The sequence below is a fragment of the Rousettus aegyptiacus genome, unplaced genomic scaffold (assembly GCF_014176215.1).
Source record: "Rousettus aegyptiacus isolate mRouAeg1 unplaced genomic scaffold, mRouAeg1.p scaffold_m13_p_16, whole genome shotgun sequence".
Taxonomy (NCBI): domain Eukaryota; kingdom Metazoa; phylum Chordata; class Mammalia; order Chiroptera; family Pteropodidae; genus Rousettus; species Rousettus aegyptiacus.
The window spans coordinates 11,903,554-11,923,428 of record NW_023416291.1 but is presented as its reverse complement, the minus strand read 5'-3'; the positions used below and the strand labels follow the sequence as shown (position 1 = coordinate 11,923,428).

Genomic DNA, 19,875 nt, shown 5'->3' with positions numbered 1-19,875 from the left:
TTTTAGGTCTAGATTTCTCATTCTGAACATAATATTCTGCAGGTTTAGAGTATTTACTCCCCGTAGCTAGGAGTCCCTCCGCGCCTTCTAATTCTTGCAGCCGACTTCTTTGACGAGAAGCAGCTCTTAGCTGAGACAGGCCGGTCTCGCCAAGGTCCACAAGGACCACGGCTTTGCTTACCTAACCTCATGCATTACTTACAGTTTGTCCATATAGTTTCCTATTAACTGGCTAAATGTCTCAGGTTGTTTGCCATGCTTTAAAAAAAAAAAAATCTATCAGTTTAAGATTTTATTCATTCATCAACCACAAGACAGTAAGTTACAGAGAGCAGGAATCTGTATGTGTTTTTCCAAAACCCAGAGCTGTGCCTGGGAGAAGATAAGCGATCCAAAACACGTGTCGAACGATCCAGTGCCAGCTACTGAAGGCGGCTTTAGTCATGTGAATGGGAAGCAAACGTAAACACGGTCCTGTCCTCCAGGAGCTTACGTGAGAGAAAAGTAACTGGGACTGATCTTAAAAACAGCAAATTGCAGATGTTATGACAGTACCAAGAAGCAGAGGGACACAATGCTGTGAGGGATTCTACTGAAGGGATCGTCACTCCTGGAAGGCATCCCAGAAGGGGTCCCCCAAAAGTGGCTGGAATTGAGACCAAAGGATGATCCTCAGCTGGAGGAGGAGCAGAGGAGAGAGAGCGGCATCCCGTTTAGTTTTACCTCCGTTCTTTCCCTCTCACTCCGTGTCTCCGTTGGTACTCTAATCCTGCTTTCTCTGCTACCCTGGTTTGCTAGCCGCTCATGGACTCCTGCAAAAATCTCATGTGTACGTAGGGGCTCCTTTTAGGAAACAGCCGTAGCAGCTTTCTCTTCTTTTAAAATGACAGCAATTATTTTAGAAACTAAAAATGAAATACCGAAGAGAAAAGTGTATTAACAAGAACATCTCCTTTTCTACTTATTTACTGTAACTGTTGTGTGTTAAGGGAAGCACTTCATGACAGGTACTTAGATTGTGATTGGTTGGCTAGCAGGTTTGTTAGTTGGTCGGCCAAATGGCCGATTACCTGGTTAGCTGGCTGCCCAGATGTTGGTTGGTGGGCTAGCTGGTTAGTCGGTTGGCTGGATAGCTTGTTAGCTGGCTAGATATTTGGTCGGTCATCTGTTTAGTTGATTGGCTCTCTGTTGATTGGTTAGTTGGCTGTCTCACCGGGCGGATCTTGGTTGGTTGGCTGACTGGCTAGTTGGTCGATTGGGTGGTTTTTTGGTGAATAATGGGAATTATTCAACTTTAAAGTCAGACTTAATTTTATTCAGATTCTGACCGACCTCTCACTAACTCTATAATAGTAAAACAATTCACTTAAGCTCCGTAAGTCTCAGTTTATTCTATGAAATAGTATTTTTCTCTTAGGGTCGTTGTAAGGATAAAGGTGATACCGCGTGTAATGTTTTAGCATGGCACCTAGGATATAATAACTGTTCATTAGTATATATTCACTATTTCCAAGAAAAGAAAGAAGCTTGAGTGTTATTTCTAAAAGAAACAAAATTAGTGAAAGCAAATGCTTACTCTGTTTAAATTATCGCCCCGTCTATCTTAGTACTCCGAATATGTTTTACCACTGCGAATACGCATCTTTAACAGGCAAATGGTGCACATACCTAGGAAGGTGATATAACATACAGAAAATTCACAAGCACAGAAGCAACTATTTTTTTTCTTGACAGATCAATACTTAATTCTTTTCCCACTTCTGTCCCTCACTCTCCCTCATTGCCTTGTCATTGAATCATGGCAGCGCTCATTAAAATAGTAACTTTGCTTTTATAGTGTTTATATTATTTCCTGATGTGGGTGATGGTAGTTACCCAGGACCTTGCTTTGTAATTATTTGTTAAACTGAACATGTATCTTTTATGCATTTCCCATTCTTGACACTGACACTTAAGTATATACAATGGGAGCCAAATTGTCATGTAAGAATGTGATAGAACAGGCTAGTGCGGACCAAATATAAACCTAGAGTAGGTCTACATTAGCAAAGGAAAGTCCTAAAAATTCCAGACTGAAAAGAATGCACAAGCAATAAACCCCAATTGCGAAAAAGAGATGAAATTTATTCCAACTACTTCAGATTGGCTATCTCCAATGTCACAAAGTAAGTGAAGAGAGGAGCAGATGACTAAACTTCCGTTTGTTTGCTTGCAAGTCTGTGTAGATATAACTTGTGCTAAAGTTCCTGGAGAGCAAGGTCTTTCCATGTCACAGGCCACTTGCTTAACTTGGGGCCTGAAGAGCTTCTCTGGGTGACGGCTATCTAACAGGCCCCCCTTGCTGGGGCCTCTGCACAGATGTGCCCACCCCAGCTCCCAGCCTCACGGCTAGCATTCACGCCGCTTGGGCACGATTTCAGAGGTCACTGCCCTGGTTCATTCAGTGTCATCAGAAACAAAGTCAAGAATCATAGATCTTCGTTACTAACAAGCGGCTTTTGGTTTTTCAGCGCCGACTGGGAGACGCAGCAAAGAAAGCGATCAGCAAGCTCCAGGTCAGGACCATCAAGAAGGGTGACAAGGTAACAGCCTCTTTCTTTCTGTTGAGGAGCTATTCAGAGGAGCTCCGAAAAGATCTGTTGTTATACCCATCTTTATTAAATATAATTTAAAGCAGTTTATCAAATGCATATAATAGGACATCAAAGTAGTTAGATAGAAAATACGAGAAATTAAAAACTGAGAGTAGGGAAAAAAAATAAAAAACAGATGAAGCCAGAATGAAATGAGCACAGAAATGCGTTATCTGAAATGTACAACAGAAGTGTGTCTCAGATTCATGATGGGGCCTTCTAGCAGCCAGTGCGAAGAAGGAAGCAGTGTTCGGTTTTCAGACAGACCCCAGCTGCCTTATTCCGGAGTCGCACAGATGAACACAAAACGGCTGTTCCTGGCATTACGACTCGAGAAAGTTTTTCCTCGAATCCTTGCAAGGAAGTCAGCGTTGCGTGCTGAGCAACGCCCTCCCCTTAAGTCTGCAGCAAATGAGGGGGGCATATTCCGCGCCTCTGAAATCTAGCAAGCGGAACCCCAGAGTCACTGCCACAGCCTCCCTCCTCGTAGGGGGACGTGATAAAGCCGAAAGCAGACGCGCAGCTTGAGGAACCACAGTGTGGTCCATGCTCAGGCCTCGAAAGCTCTATCTCCTCCCTAGGAGGAATTTTAGGACAGTGGCTCGTGACACGGATTTGGGCGTCCTGGGAGCTTTGTAAGGGATTCACAGCTCTACATGTGTACTGCATGTTGTCTCCAGTCTGAATAATTGATTTTTCTTGCTAATTATGTGCCGCCGTTTTGACTGTATAAAACTGCTATCGAGCTTAGTAAGATACAATTTATTTAAAATCACTACTAAGTTTAAGGTATTTTTTTCATTACTTTCCCCCTTCGAACAGAGAATAATAAAAGAACCAGGATTATTATATAAGTAATACTTTATGAGGTATTAAAGGAGATTTATATCCTTGAGGGAAAAAAGTTAGAACCACTGTTTTAGACTTGTCTACATTATATTCCCATGGAATAGATAAATTCAATATCATTGTCTGAATGATAAATAGTTCTTATACTCCATAAATAGTATTTCTCATTCTGGAGTTTTCGATGTCAGCTCTAATTATAATAAATAGCATTATTAGGGTGGTACATTAAAAAATCATTTCCTCACAAAAGCACGTACAGTGGAACCCAGAAACAGAAAGTGGGGGTTGGGAGAAATGGAAACTAAGCCAACTCTCTGTAAAGTATTGATTACTAACATTGGCCCCGAGACTGCCGAAGCCTTGCTCGGGGGCAAGCTGTCCTTTGTCCTGCTGCTTGGGAGTGTCGCCCAAGAGGCGAAGCCGCGGAAGGAGGCTCATCTGTGCTCTCTCTCTCGGTCGCAGGAAACAGAATCCGACTTTGACAACTGCGCGGTTTGCATCGAAGGGTACAAGCCCAGCGACGTCGTCCGGATCTTGCCCTGCCGGTGAGTCACTGGGCTGCGTTTGAGCGGGGCTGGTGTGGCAAGTGCCTGCTGGCCTCGGGCTGGGACCTGCTTGCTAGGCCGTCTGCCCAGACGTTTTCGCGCTTCGATATCCAACCACCGAGAAGCTTGTTCTGTTTTGTCTGACCTTCCTCCTTGACAACATAGTGTCTTGTGAAATTAGAAATATTTTTCTGATCCTCTTTGCACCAAAGGAAGTATGTACTGCTATGAACTAGAACCTCACGATACATAACCGTTTGATAGTGTGGCTCTCATGACTAGTTTTCTGTAACAACAGACCTGTGGTTTTCAGATCAGTTCTTGCTTTGCTATGTTAATTAGATTAATAATAAACTCCCTGAAATATTTTATGAATGATCGTGAAGGGCTCAGCAGCCAGGATATGGTCAAGAATGAGCAAGAAGCCAAAGGCAGATTTCATTTCCCTTGTTTCTTTTACTAATAGGAACAGAATGTGACGGTCCTCCCGCCCCCTCCCCGCAAACTTCTAGAATCTAGGAAGGGGTGCCAACAATGTGCAGTTGGAAAAACCCTCCAGATGATTCTCATATAACCCTCATCCCTCTCCCTTGTCGAAATTTACTATTAAGGTATCTGAATTCTTCTTATATGGCTAAAATTAAATAATTTTAAATACTTCAATCAATTAAATTATTTTAAAGTTGCCTAAAAGCTATCTTCCTGTAATTAAAAACTTTTTTTAGTGTTTCTACATCTGCGCAAATGTCCTAAAAATAAAAATTAAATTCTACTTTGAACACACAAAGACATAAAATATACTATTCATTTATAAAACAATGCATCTTTGAGAACTGTTTATTAGAAATACAAAAGAAATAAAATACGCCTTGCAAGGAATTGGTTTAATAATCCCAAAATGACAAAAACATGACAAAAAAAAAAATTTAAAAAGGAGGGGATACTCAAATAAATGCAGAAACTCTCAAGGAGAATGGCTCTTCCTTGAAATGCTTTTAGGCAAATCCGTCGCTAGGCATCCAGGCCTGAGGACTGTGGCTCTGGTGGTCCCAGCCAAGGCCTTCAAGTGGGATTCGCTTTCCTTGGTTCACAGATGTTCAGCTGTCTCTAAGGCAAAATCATAAATCGGGCACATAAAGACTTGGTAGTTTTCATGTGAGAGTGCTCTACGTAAGTTCTCTCTCTGCAAAGTATTTTTGGTGTTTACCTGATGACTTCTAGACACACTGGCAGAGAATGGCAGTATGCGAGCCACAGAGCGCCGCTCAGAGCAGCGTCTTTCATCTCTACAGATTTTCTCGAGGGTTTTATAAAGCCTGAGCGTTATGAGCAAGGAAAGTGCTTTCCTTCATCTCGTAGGTGGTTTAGAGCCCTGTGAGGCTGCTACTACTAAAAAGTATCCGAAGCAAATTAAATAGCAACTTTTTCCTGAGAACCCAAAGAACTTTACAAATGTAATTAAGAAAATGTTTTTAACGACTATTTAAAAACAGCGTTACTTCAGCACCGTAATGCATACAGTATAAAACAGCTTGCTCGTGCAGAGCTCTGTCGCGAATATGTTCCGTGTTACTGCGTACAGTTGCTGGAGGTGGTGTGATATCCAGGCCATAGACATACCACGTACTTGACCGTGCCCTGCTGTGGACCACTAGGCTGAGTTCAGTTTTTACTTATGACAAATTACATCGCTTCAGCAATATTAAGATTGTCAGGAGTTATTATTCCAGATCTGCTTTTACAGTATAGTGTTTTAGAACTATTAACCAAGGAAAAAATAACATATTAATATTTACCACACACACACATAAAAAAACCAGCACTTCAGGAACTTTCGTTTTATTTATACTAGCCCTTGCCCTAGGCCAGTTCATTTTGGCCTCAAGCTCTTTTTCTTACATCGTTTTTCGGTTCTCAGCTCAGTCCTTGGTTCCTCTTGCTTCCAGCTCTTTACCTTCCGTCTGCTTTTGTTTCCTTATTATGGGCCCTGCTTTGAATAGCAAAGAGCCTCGAGCATTAGCAAACGCAGGTCACAGTTAATCACTGCTTGATCTTAAGACTCACCACACATATCCACTCTTTGAAGAGCTCATGTATTTTTTTTTCCCATGCTGACTTAAAATCAAGATATTTTTATGCCCGTCGCTGGTTTCTGCCAGACAGGTTGCGCTAATGGATGTTATCAAACAAATGCACTGGCATTTGCTTTTGGCCAGATAATTTCCTCTGGGGTATTATTAAGCCTTTGCTCCTATGAACTTCACAGACTCTCATTCCCATTATTTCCAGGGCGACTCATCCATCCACAGAATTCTTTGCATCTCCTTGGAGTAAAATCTGTTTCAAAAATATTCCAGTTTATTGTCTTCCTTCTCATACTCTTTTTTTTGTGTGACCTCCTGACTCCTGACACTCTGGGTACATCTCTGCTCTGTTGTTGCCCTGTGGGGTGTCTTTCTGTGTCCCCCAGGGACGTTCGTGTACCACCGTATTTTCAACGTCATTCCTTTGTTTGGAGACCCTTGCACAAGTTCGGATGAACTCGAGTTCCCTTCCTTATCTGTAGTCACGGTGATTAAGTCACGTACATACATACCCACCAGCTCCAAGTACAAGTTTGCTTTAGTGACCGTTATGTGATCTTCGGAATCGATTCTTACATTTACAATTAAATTAATAAACCCTTTAAAATGTTTTATGAATGATACTGAAGGGCTTGGTACCCAGAATATGATCAGCAATCAGTAGGAAGCCAAAGGTAGATTTCATTCTCCTTCATCTTTCTGCCGTCAAGAAGAGTATACCACAGTCCCCCCAAAACTTCTAGCATCTACAGAAGGGTGCCAGCTTTGTGTGTGTTTTAGTTTTAATTTAGGTTTGACTTTTATTAACAGAAGAACATGTCGATGAAGTGGCTTAGATTTTGATTCAAAAATCGAATTTAAATTGACCGAAAATTGGTTTTTATATAGTTAATTCAAAACCTGACAAATCATGATAATTCTGCATATTTGTAGTGTTATTATTATTGCCTTTGCTACGACACTTTTGCGGCATTGTTCGTCTGATAAGTATGATTAGAACTATTTCTGTCCCTATTACCATCACTACCTCATTATCGGTATCAAGTCCTCCCATCTTCCTGCAATAGCCTTCTCACTAAGCTCCCTGCTTCGGCGCCTGCCCCTTAATGATTCATCCTGACACGTCTGTCTTTAATTATCCAGCTAGATTAGCTTGATCCAGGTACTTTTTCAGCAAGTACAACTTGAAATTCATTAAATGTATCAGAAGTATGACAGATAAATTATTTGGGAGAAGAATAATTGCAATATATTTCAGTCCTCCTCTTTCTCTTAAGTCATACTTCTGTAACAAGTTAGATGTGCAGAAAACGAAAAATGTGCATGATCACCTGTTAGCTTGCAAGAGAACTGAGTTGGCTGCTGCAATTTTCCTCACTTTTATCAGGCGTGCTGTAAGGAGCAACCTTGGGAAACCTCCGTTTAGTATTTTGCAGTCTTTTCCATGAAGGCTTGCCAAGCAGTTCAGTGTAGAATACTGCATTTCTCCCAAGCAAGGGCATGTTCTTATATTGTGGATGCCGAATGGCGATACGACTCAGATTTTTTTCTCTGTTTGTGGATAGAAAGCTAAGAGCCAAATCTGTGGCCCACGCATAGCTAACAGGTGCATTCGTAGCCTTATTCTTGACTGTTTGATGCTTCCGTTAATATTTTTCTTTCTTCTTTTGCTCTCCTTATGGTATCTTTTTGGAGATCTGCTCCTCCTGAATCACCTTAAGTCCTTTCTAGAATGAACATTTTCCATGTCTTTAAAACTTTGTCGACATCATTTTAAATTGACATATAATATCCCATATGCCATAATTTTATTTGATTGTTTTTAGACATTTAACTCCCCCTCCCAACACACACACTTTTTTCTTTTTTTTCTTTTTTTTTTTTTTTTTTTTTTTTTTTTTTTTTTTTTTTTTTTTTTTTTTTTTTTTTTGCTATTCTAAATAAGGCTGTGATAAATAGCTGTGTGTGTAGACCTTCATTCACATTTTTGGACTATTTCTTTTTTTTTCTAAGGTTAGGAATTTAGATTGTCTCATTGAAGTTATGCTGAAAGAGTTTTCCAGTCAGTCAGAGCTAAGAAGAATATTTCAAGCAAAAGCAACGAGCGGTAACCTGGAAGGAAGGGTTAGCATGTGATGCACGTCGGGATCTTGGTGGAGAAGCAGGCTGGCGCCCAGGTCATTTAGGACTTGAAGGCCCAACTGAGGGACCTGGATTGTCGCCAAGAGCTCGGGGGCCTGCTGAGGGGTTCAGCTTGTGCTCCGTGCTTGAAGGGATCTGAATGGAGTCAGAGAGACTGGTGAAGGGACTGTTAACCTAAAAATAAGAGGCCGAAGCGAAAGGCAACAAATATTTATTTGAGATAAAAAAAATAAAAACAATAGCTATTTGGAAAGCACAGATTCAAGCAGAAGCCCCAATAGTGTTCCGAAGAGGAAAGAAAAGTTAAAACTTTTTATACTAAGAAGTACATTCTTGAGAATTATCAGTCCTGCGTTCCTAGCCCTATAGGATTGGTCCAGGTTGGTTATCAGTGACACATCCAGCAGTCTGGATGATGGATGTCAGGCGAACGTATATGTGAGTCCTTCAGGGTGTAATCAGGTGACCTTGGATACACGAGTCCTTCGGGGGACAATTCGAGTGTTGTCATCTGGAGGTCCAGATGTATATCCAGGCATCGATGCAGGACTGAAAAGTCAAAAGAGCTTTAAGTTCCCAGGCTAGTTAGAACAAGGATAGAGTCTTTCCTCATGTCACAGCCTTTACGGTGTTGCTAATTTTGGCAGCTCGATGTGACTCGGTTTTATAGATTTCCTACCTTCACTCTTTCTTCAGTCAAGGTAGGAAGTGCTGGAGGCCTGAACAGGAGTGTCGGTGCTGGGACATAGGGAGAAGAATCTAATCAGCCAAGATTCATGAGGAAACCCGACATGAGTCAACATCTGGAATAGATGGAAATGGCCGCCCGCATCTGCTGGTGACTGCTAGATACTTCCGTATTCGTTTGTACCTGTTCATATCTTCCCATTTAGATTCTAAGTGCTAGAAAAAATCCAGCAGCTAGCACACTATTGCTCGAAAACAATAATAGAAGAAACAGCTTTCAAGCACTGAAACAGGTTTTCTTTATAAGTCAGATCACTCGAGGACCAACTTTGGCTTATCTTTTGAAGACTGACTTCTGAGTTTTCCAGCCCAAGAATACTTTCATAACTGGATCATTTCTGCACAGTTCCATTTTGGATAGATAACTATTTGGTTGTTTGTGTAAATACTATGCTACCCTTCCTCTTTCTCTCCTTCCTGGTTTAGGAATGAGGTTAAATTTCAGTGGAATCAATTTAAAAGTTCTCTTAGTAATTCAGGACATAGACTATATCATACTCTTTTTTTTGAAACTTAAGGCTACATTTTTACAAAGATCAGAACATGATTAATGGCATTAAATGATTAAATGGAGATTTAAACACAGTAATGTGCTAGACTAAAAATCAAAAACAGAATAAGTGTCACTGTAAAACCGCAATACAAATTAACTATAAAAGGATAGATGAAGCTTACATAGAGGTGGGTGCAAATTGGGGTCACAGATACCCTACCTGGCGAAGAAATTTCTCATGACATTTCAGTCTCTGAGTCAGATGGAACCTAAAAGCGATAGGCCCGGGGATTTGGAAAAGGAATTTTTTGCTGGCTGTCGAATCAAAATCCAGATTTGGTCTACAAGTGTCGATGGATTCTGGAAGGTCTGTCATGTACCGCACGTCTGCAGTTGACAAGACGCTCATGAATCGTCCCCGTCCGTGGAAGCCGGCAGCCAGACAGCTGCTTTTTCTTCTCAGTTGTTGTCGCTGATCCATATTTTTAACAGGGACCTAAGTATGAATTAACTCCTCAAATTCTAAAATCCGTTAACTCCTGTCCCCAAGACAGGTGACATTTTCTTCTACCAGAGAAATAGCCCCGGGAGACAACTCATATAATAAAGCACACGGAAAAAGAGTAGAGATGTCCATCTGTAAAGCTTTCTGAACAAGCACGTATCGTAAGACTCGCAGAGCAACCTTCCTGCCAAGGCCCAGCTTTGTTACTGGGAAATCAATGAGATTTACTGAGCTGGTACAGGCGAGAGCAGAGAGCACATCCCAGGTGCCTCGCTAACAGTGGCCGGCGTCCAACGGGCGCCCCCTGGAAAGCTGTGTGGTCACTGTGTCCCCGGAGAGTTAGGTTCCTTGTTCTCATTGGATGCTTCCAACCAAACCCACCTGGGCAGTCAGTCCACAGCCTCCCCTGCCTCTCCTGGACTCTGATGTGGGATCCACGTCCTGGATCCTTTCATGAACGCCCACGGCAACAAACATCACAGCTGGACCCTGACATTCATCTGTGAACTTCCCTCTTGAGGGAGAAAGGGTCATCCTTTCACTCTCCTTGCCAGACATGACATGATCATAATAAACAACGTGACGTAAAGAATGCTGGTAACCTGATGTAGAAATGGACATCAGTTTAATATATGAAAATCGAAAGCATCGCAATCGAGTGTTACTTATTGAAAGCACTAAAAACAGACACTGGCCCTTTAAGATGTTAACTCCAGTCTGATTGTAAGATGATTCAAATGAACTGAATTTCTGTGCGGACAGAAAACTCCAACCTCTTTTTGAGCAACAAAAGTTTACGAAATGCTGTAATGTGATCAGGATTCTACGAATTTTACAGCTCGTGAAGTGGGAAACAAAGTGGCTCTTTCTAGCCAGGCGGAAGGGTCTGTCCAGACGCGACCCTGCGAGCCTGTGACACACGCTTGACTGCAAACAGATTTTTTTCCCAAGTTCTTTTTTTTTTGAAAAGACTGATAAATGTTAGCTGATTTTCATAAGGTCCGACTTACTCTTTCATGCCCACGTTATACAAGTTAGACTAGTGAGCGTGATGTTGACAGCTATTTGTGTATAGTTGTGATTTTTAAAATAACTTTCAAAGATTTTTTGCTAATTGTGAAACTTTAAAATAGAGAAAAATAAAAAAGAAGTAAATGAAAATAATGTCACTACCCAGAAATAATCATTATTGGTATATTTAGTTTTTATAATGTGTGTATATAAATATATATAGTTATACATTGTATGTCGTTAAATATACACTGTGTATATTGTTAAACATTGTAGAGCCCAGCCATTAATACAATTTTTATTCTACCTTCCCATTTAACATTAAAAAGTTAGCATGTTCCTATAACTTTAGAAATCCATTTAAAATATTTTAGTGGTTGGAGTTGACTTAGCTGCCCTCCTATTGTTCAGCATTTCAATTGCTTCCAGTTTTATTGTTATAAAATCATGACCTTAATTGTTTACATTTTTTTTCTATATTCATCCCTTAGGATACATTCCTAAAAGTGAACTTAATAGGTCAAAAGTAACTTTAAGGTACCTTGATAAGTTCTGCCCAGCTGCTTTCTAAAAGGGGGTGACAGTTTACACCCCACCAGCAGGAGGCGAGAGCGCTTATGTCAATGTCCCTTGGAAGCCCCGAAATGGTGCCATTTTAAGCATCTTTCTCATCTGATAACCAGATATAAAGGTCGCACTTTGTTTTAATTCCCACGTCGATTTCTCTGAGATATTACTATTGACTACCACGAGCTCTTCATATATTATCTCTAGTGTAAATTGCCATTGGCTGTAAGACGCTTACTAATTTTAGAGATGTAGAAATGTGAGAGGGAAATGGAATCCCCTGGAATTGATAAACTGTGACACCATTTTAACATTATGAATTTTGATCTTTGTTTAGTTTTTTTCTTTTCCTCTTTATGCTTCCCGATCAAGAAACAAAATAGCTGATTAACTACATTTTTCAAATTTGTCTGAAAATTATGTTGGTGTAAGACATCCCACTGAATCATCATTGCTTATGAAAATCATTATTTAAAAACTTAGTCTTTCAGCAACATAATTTTACATCCTCTGCCAAATTTAAAGTTATACAGAATAACTGTGTACAGTATGAAGTTATGAGCAATGCATGCATATGTTCACAGAAAGCCTTGTGCAAGGATGGTCATAGCACGTTTGTTCATAATAGCCAAAAAATGAAAACAACCCAAATACCTAATAACAGAAAAATTAATGAACCAGTTGGGGCACATACATACAATGGACTATTACTCAGCAATAAAAAGAAACAAGCGATTAGTATACATCAAAACACAGATGAACCGGAAAACATTATGTTGAGCAAGAGGCCAGGCCGAAGAAGAATACATACTTCATTATTCCATTTATATGAAATTCAATCTCAGGCAAAACTAATCTATGACGAAAGAAGTTATAATGGGGGCTACATGGCAGAGAATGGGTCTGACTGGTAAGGAGCTGAAGAGAACTCTCCAGGGTGATGGGAACTATACATCTCATCTGCATAGTGTTTACATAAATATATATGTACTTGAGAAATCATCGTGTTTACTTAAGACTTATGCAATCTTATACCTTCGTTTAAAATAATAGAAAAAAAATTTTAACTACCAAAGAAGCTATGCTATGGACTTAAAAAAAAAAAAAAAAAGTTCGTTTTGTACATTAGTCAAAATTACATAAGGTCTAAGTTCAAAGTGTGCCGATGGTGTTTTCTAATAATTTTTCTTCACTTGTTTTGGATTTATATGCGTACACAGCCAAAAATTAAGTGTGCCCTAAGGGATTAAAGGAAAGAAACGTGAAAAGAGATGCCAGTGCCAGTAAATAATGTCTGACGTGCTACTTTCTGTCTTATTTTCAACACAGAACATGCTGCCTTAGGAAAGAAATCTTGAACTGTAATAACCTTGTTAAATATGGCATTCTGACTTCAAATGTCCTGATCCTCAGTTATATTAATCAACTAGACAGACGGGACAAATGCCAACCAGCTCTGCCGCCCCAGCCAGATGCTATAATTAGACCAGGGTCAAGTTTTCGGCCCAGAGCCTCCCTCTACCAGAAGCCAAGGGAGTGAGACCCGCCACAACAGGAGAGTTCAGCAATTCCCTCATAGCTTGCATTCCCAAAAGATCTATTTCTTCCACTGCAGCTTAAAAAGAAATTTCAGTTTAATAGCAAGAGGATCCAATGCAGTTTCTTCGTTTTGTTGGTTTTTCTTTATTATTAAATAGCATTTATCAAATGCTATTTAAACCCAATACTATGGACACCTGGCGAAACAGCAGCTGTTGATTATAATATTTCACTTTGAAAAATATTCTACTAAAGGTTTTCTATGTGTAATATCTAATCGGTATCTCACAATAGCCTATAATATAGATAAGGCAAGTATCTTTATGCCCCTTTATTTTAGCTGGAAAAAAACAGCTTAACTCAGCGATATTGGTGACAGGGCCTAAAGCAAAGCCAGGCTTTCTGACTTCCGAGCCGGTCCTCTTTCATCTGTTTTCCTGGCTATGGATTTGACACCTCAGCCTCACCCCCATGCTCTACTGTACCTTCAGCTCTCTGAGAATATGGCTTTGGCAAAAAAAAAAAAAAAAAAAAAATCTGCCTCAGAAACCCCCATCTCACTGTAAGCCAAATGTCTCAGAACCACAAGGAAACCAAATCGCATCTAGGCCAACGTGGAATTTTGCTTTCTCCGCCACAATTCCAAGCTTATTATCATGGGCCTGAAAACAGACCCACCTTCTTCACAGAGGGCAGTGCTCATGCTAGTGAGGTCAGCAGTAATGTGCATTACTGCGTTTTTTCCTCCATCAAGTAAAACTGCTAGTCTAGCATCTTGGCTTACCTAAACAAAGTAATTATGTTTAGAACAACAGCCAGGATACGGTCACTACCGATTCTGTGTGACAGCTCGTTTTTCCCTTTTCTTTAATTCATTTTCTTTTTCTTTTAAATGACGTTTTCGTACGCTAAATAGAGGGACTCACAGAAATGCCGTTTCTCATAACTGGTCCAAACGTTTCATTCAAAGCAAGCCCAATAGCAGGGTCCCCCTCGGTTAGATGGAACTGATGTGTCTGTTCGACTGGCCTGCTCCACACCACGCCCCAAAACACAACGTGATCACCACCGCGAGGGCTGTCTGTGTAGGCGACATCAAATCATGGGACAGAATGGAAGGAAATAACAACAAGGAGTTCGTCACCACAAGGAACGAGGGAAATGTGTCTCAAGTCCATGGTTATTTTCATCACTGTTCATGCCTCTTCTCTATTGAGTCCATGCAGATTATTGCAGAATGCTGATGTGGACCCATCCCCTCCGCCTGTAGTTCCTGTTCTCACTTCTCAGATCGGCTGAGTCCCTCATCCATGTCACGATGCTGCGGCTGCACCTTTACCCCTATCGGTTCTGCCTCCTTGGGTTTCTTCCCTCCAATCTCCACGCTTCGAAGTTCTCCCCATCCTGTAGTTTCCTAATTTTCTCCCAAAGTGTCCGCTCCTTTCTTCGAATTCTGTAGCACTTTTACTTGTATCTGTTTATGACCCGCCACTTTACATGGTGTGCTAACATCACTAAAAATAGTTAACGTCACTACTATCCACTGCACGCTCACTTAGCTAAGCACTTTGCAAAAAAGTATGTAATCCTTGCAACAATCCTGTAAGGTATTGTGCTAGTCAGGATAGGCTAGGCTTTGCTGCAGTAACAACAAAACTCCAGTTCTCAGTGGCTTAACACAACAGAGATGTCTAAGTTACGTTTGTATCTGTTGTGCGCTGGTCCCAGTCAGGCTGACAAAGCAGTCGCCATTGCAAACATTGTTAATTGACCAGTCTGTTACAAAATGCCAAGACCTGGAGTGAGATCTCTTCTTCATAATGTATTGAGCAGAATTAGGCACACGGCCGTAGCACGGGGAAAGCCAGTCATTTCCCCATTTGCCAGCATACTGGATAAACCATATTAATGAGCGCGTCAGATGGCATTATCCTTATAAATGGAGAAATTAAGGCTCAGAGAGGTTAAGGGGTTATCCCAGGACAGTCAGCCAAGATTAAGAGTGAAACCTGCTTTACCCCCAAGCCTGACCTTTTAACCTCTACACAGTATGGTCCGCGCATCTTCCTATCAGCCTATCGATCTGTATTAGAAGAACCTCACCAACATACTGCAGGTCTGATTTCTCTTTGTCCCTCCAAAATGCCCAGCTCTGATGAAGCAGTACTACATTATCTGTTACACCTAGTGAATTCGTTACTCTGTGTTGATTTTCCTACTTTTTCTTGGACCCCACATTCCTAGTGGTGAGTTCGGGTATCAAATTCAGAATCTTTAACCGTACGCAGACATATCCTTTTTCAGACTTCCTCATCTATAACTCATAAATCCACCTTCCATGCTATACTGTATTGAAGGGCACGAGACCAGCAAAGCGCTTTTCTCACTAACGGGGACGGAGGTTAAACCTGCCGATTGGCGTCATATAGCAGAGTAGAAAAATAGAGAGAACTTCCATGATACATTGAACACCTGGCTTGCTGGTTACTACTGGACCACAGGCGTGGCATTTGGGTCAGACAAAGACAGCACAGAAGAAGCCAGTGATTTTCATGTGTTTCTCAAAGCCATGGCAGTCAAGATCCTGGTGAAGTTCTCACTGAATTTGTTTGATTTTAGGAGCAGTTAGACAAATGGAGCCCTATAAGAAAATCAATGAGAGCAATTTCGATTTCCCCAGTCCTCTCAATAGGAATGGGATATGTTCCTGCTCTGCGCTGTCTATTAAATTGTCTGGGCTCAGTCGGCTTTGGGTAAGTGCAGTCACCACGGCCGTTTTGGTCGTTCTGAGTGGTGCCTATGCCCAGATCCATAAATTGCTGCTCCCAAAACGAGATTTGTGTAGAAGGAACAGCCCTGTGGGATACCTGCCAGGCAGTTGAGGCAGAGCATGTTCTTGTCAACAGCCATGATGTCCTCGTTGGAACCACCAGCCCCCAGGAGGGGGCAGAAATCTTTCCTACTTTAGAATCCCTAAAAACTAAAGGGACCGCTTTCAGACTAGCTTTGCCACAGAAAGCTCATTTTCAAGAAATAGGAACTAAGTTACTGTTAATTAAATAATGATTTGGGGAACATGGGCTTTCAGAAATCATTTTTTCAGCAAACAATATCGAGAGCGCGTCCTAATCCAGGTACTCGACTAGGTTTCGGCCGTAGATGGAAACACTTTGTCCCTGCCCTCCAAGGTGCCACCAGCTCACTCAGTCACAGAGCAATAAACCAGGTTGACTACGGAGCCTGTAGAGCTGTGCTCATTGTTTACAGCTGGCATCCGTTCAGATTGGTCATTGTCCTTCTGTACCAGTTGTTAAAATACTTTGAATTTACTCTTATGTAAATGACTTAAAACAAACAAACAAACAAAAGCACAAAACGCCATGATACTCTAGCTTCTTAAGTGCCAGGTAGTATTTATTCTACTAGTGTCCTTTGTCCTTTAATTGTCATCTAACAATCCTCTGAAGGGTTATCTCAGAACAATAACGATACTTCAGAGGGTGATTATGACCATTAAAGAACATTTTCATTAAACGTTAACAGGAAACTGAGCCACAGGCCAATTTAATCTTTTGCCCAAGGTTGCAAAGCTAAGGTGTGGTCTTCAAACCCTGAACATCAAAGCTGTCACCGTCGCAGAGAGCACAAAGAAACGAGGGCTTCGGGGACTTTGCAAACTGGACTCCCCGGGAGCCATGACAGCGATGTCTAAGGAATCTGAGTTTCTTTACGCTCTGTGCAAAAGCACATACTCAGCTGCTACAGCATGTTTTCGAGCAGTACAGCAGAGAGAAAGGGAGGAGGAACTAACTCTCCTTAGTGGGGTTTGGAGGAACGAGGCGGGATGTTCGGGGAAGTGACAGGAACTTGAAACGTGAGCGAGGTTTGCCACGTGCCCAGGAAAAAGTGGCAAGGGCATTCCTGCGTTCTGGTGGGAGTGTGGGGCGAAGTCGAGGGCTGGCAGAGAGGTGCGGAGGCCAGGCCGCGTCTGTGTGCCGTGTGCCGTGCGCAGGCATTTCGACTTTGTGCTATAGGCAGTGGGGAGCAGTCGAGGCCTTTCGAGTCTGGGGAGCGGCATCATGTCTGTATTTTAGAAAGCTCAGGCAAGAAAGAGAAGCCAGACCAGGCCGGGAAGAGCATCGTCAGAAAGGGGATATTACTGTCCGGGGCACTCGATGATACAAATTTGAAAATTTTATGGAGAGGTGGTGGAGCCGCCAGCTCATGGGCTCCCGGGTCGGTTGGGCAGTGGGGTCTGAGGGAGTTCCGAGCATTTGGAGGCCGGCGTCTCCTCTTCCCAAATAAGTGAGCAGGCCGACATCTAGAGACGCTCCGAGGAGGCCACGACTTGACAGCTTTTCCCTCCCGTAGCCAAGCGAACACACTACCTGCGGATCGCTGTTCCCTTCGGTTTCGCTTGGTCCTCGGCCTCCGTAACTAAGAGACTGCTTCCTCGAAACTGGAGCACAGAAAGACAGTCGGAAAGAATAAAATGTTGAATTCCTCCCACTCCCGCCGCCCTCCCGCTCATGACAGCTTCGTGGGGGCAGGAAGGGCGGTAGGGGAGAGAGCGGGGGAGTGGGGTAAAAACGCCCACCCTAGCGCTGGGCGTGGCCTGGGTTTGCGGCCTCGCTCTGCGGGGTGCGAGCTCGTGGGGTAATTTAATTTACTTCAATGGGATTCAAGTTCTTCCTCCATAGAATGGAAATAATAATTTTTACCTCGGAGCGCTGCCGTGAGTCAATAATGTATGTAACATGCCTGGGAGTGTAGTATAGGCGTTCTGTAACCAGTAAGTATTGCTTATTTATTAAATTAGGGTTTATTCATTAAAAACTGTTATTTCACTGACGGTTTTGCAGATAAGAGTCAGAGACCCTGAAAAAACATTCCGACTACCCATAGAAGCACTGGCTATGTCCTATTTAAGTAGTTAATACTGCCTGGGTGAATGGGATTCTCGGGTCCCTGAGTGACTCACATTTTTTGATGACCATTTCACCGAGGAGAATGGAACAGCTCGCATCGGTGCCAAAAGGCAGGCTGCAGGATCCTAATCTCAACGGCAAGGTGGCAGGATCTAATGGCCTCCTAAAGCGAATGAGATGGAAAGGCCAGAACAGAGCCAGCCCTTCCTTCTCCTGATGGGGAAAAAAAAAAATGTCATTTCATTGGGGCAGAAGTCCCACATACAGGGGAAAGGACAGAAATGAGTCGAGCTGGATTTTCATCACTGCTAAAGATACAAGAACTTATTTTATTATCCTCAGTCCTCTTGGCATGAGTATACAGCCGTCGGCATCATCTTTTGTCGGGTGTTTGAAGAACGTTTTCTAAGATGTTTGCTTTTTTTTTTTTTTTATGAGTGAGGAAGGTTTGGTCCGCCTTCTGTCGTCTTTCCAGCTTGTCGAGATCGTTAAGAGGTAGAATATCTTGTCCCCTGGTTCCTCTGCATGTACCTTCCCTCGCAGCCCTCATTAAGACATGAAAAGGGACAGCTCTCTACTGCACATCGTACAACCGGGGAGAGTTGGGACCGCCTCCGCCTTGGAGATGTTTGTTAAACGTCGGTGCGAACTCCACGCTCCGTCCCCGTTCCTTTATTTATGCAGCCCAGTGCCTTTTATTTTTCTTCGCTTTGGGGAGGGAAAAAAATTGTTTCACAATCCCAGTTATAAAGACTGCAGTCTTCATCTTGGACAGTTAACGCCAGAAATACGGCGCTAGAGACCAGTGGGCGTGAGTTAATTATCAGCATCATCATCCAGTGGGCCATCTCAGCACTTTTTTGCCCGTAGTTCCCCCTTCGAGTTTTTTAAAGTTCACAGTTACTTACTTGCTTTCGACGTTAGAAAGTTTATTCTAAAAGTAGAAATCAGAGTAATAACAATATCTAAAAATAAGATACAATAGTGGTGTAGTTAATGGCAGCGGCTTACAATTAAGGTCTTAGGTTTACACTTTATGGGCGTCTCTCTCTCTCTCTCTCTCTCTCTCTCTCTTTCACACACATGCGCGCGCGCACACACACACACACACACATACACACACACACTTGCAAACTCCATACCCATAAGGTAAGATTTCACAGATGAGGAACCGGTTCTGGGAACACTCAGACGTGCCAGAAAATGGATCCAGGGTAGTGGCCTTCCATTGGCCTTTATATTATAGTCCCGGGGAACCCCTGAGGACTGTGGCACTGTCTTGAAGGGAGGGACTTCGTCTTACTCATCTTGGTACCCTGCTCCTAGCACAGAACAGAGTGGAACCAGGAGGTGACATCACTCATACTTTATTTTAGGAAGATAAATCTGGCAAGATTGAGTGGGATGAAGAGAACAGGGAGAAAAAAAAAAAAAACTGGCGGCATGGAGACCGGCTTGGATGTTACTGCAATAATACAGGGAAAAGGTAATGAGACTGTGAATGAGGGAGCAACACTGAGGACAGAAAAGCAATGAATGTGAGAGGAATTTAGGAAGGAGGAGTGCGCGCGACTTGAGAGCCACGTGCAGGCAGTGAGGCGTGCCGGGGCCTTCAATAAATATCCACGTATGTGGCACTTGCTTCCTGAGCATCATCTTTGTGCCCGGAACTATTCTAGATGCCGGGACTGCAACAGTGAATTCGGCAAAGACGGAATTTGCACTCATGGAGCTTATATTCTCATCGGAGGATATATATGTCCCACTATACATTTTAAAGGAATTGGCTTATGTGATGACAGGGGAGGACAAGTCTGGAGTCCGTAGGGCTG

At 42.3% G+C, this 19,875-nt stretch overlaps 1 protein-coding gene across 1 annotated transcript in view; it reads left to right on the top strand.

Annotated features, from left to right (window-relative positions):
- Nucleotides 1-19,875, top strand: part of RNF150 (ring finger protein 150) — a 178,930-nt gene that overhangs the window by 116,937 nt on the left and 42,118 nt on the right. The window contains exons 3-4 of the mRNA XM_036233509.1: nucleotides 2,511-2,582; nucleotides 3,945-4,027. Of these exons, the coding sequence (XP_036089402.1) occupies nucleotides 2,511-2,582; nucleotides 3,945-4,027 (155 nt within the window). The remainder of the gene's footprint in view (nucleotides 1-2,510; nucleotides 2,583-3,944; nucleotides 4,028-19,875) is intronic.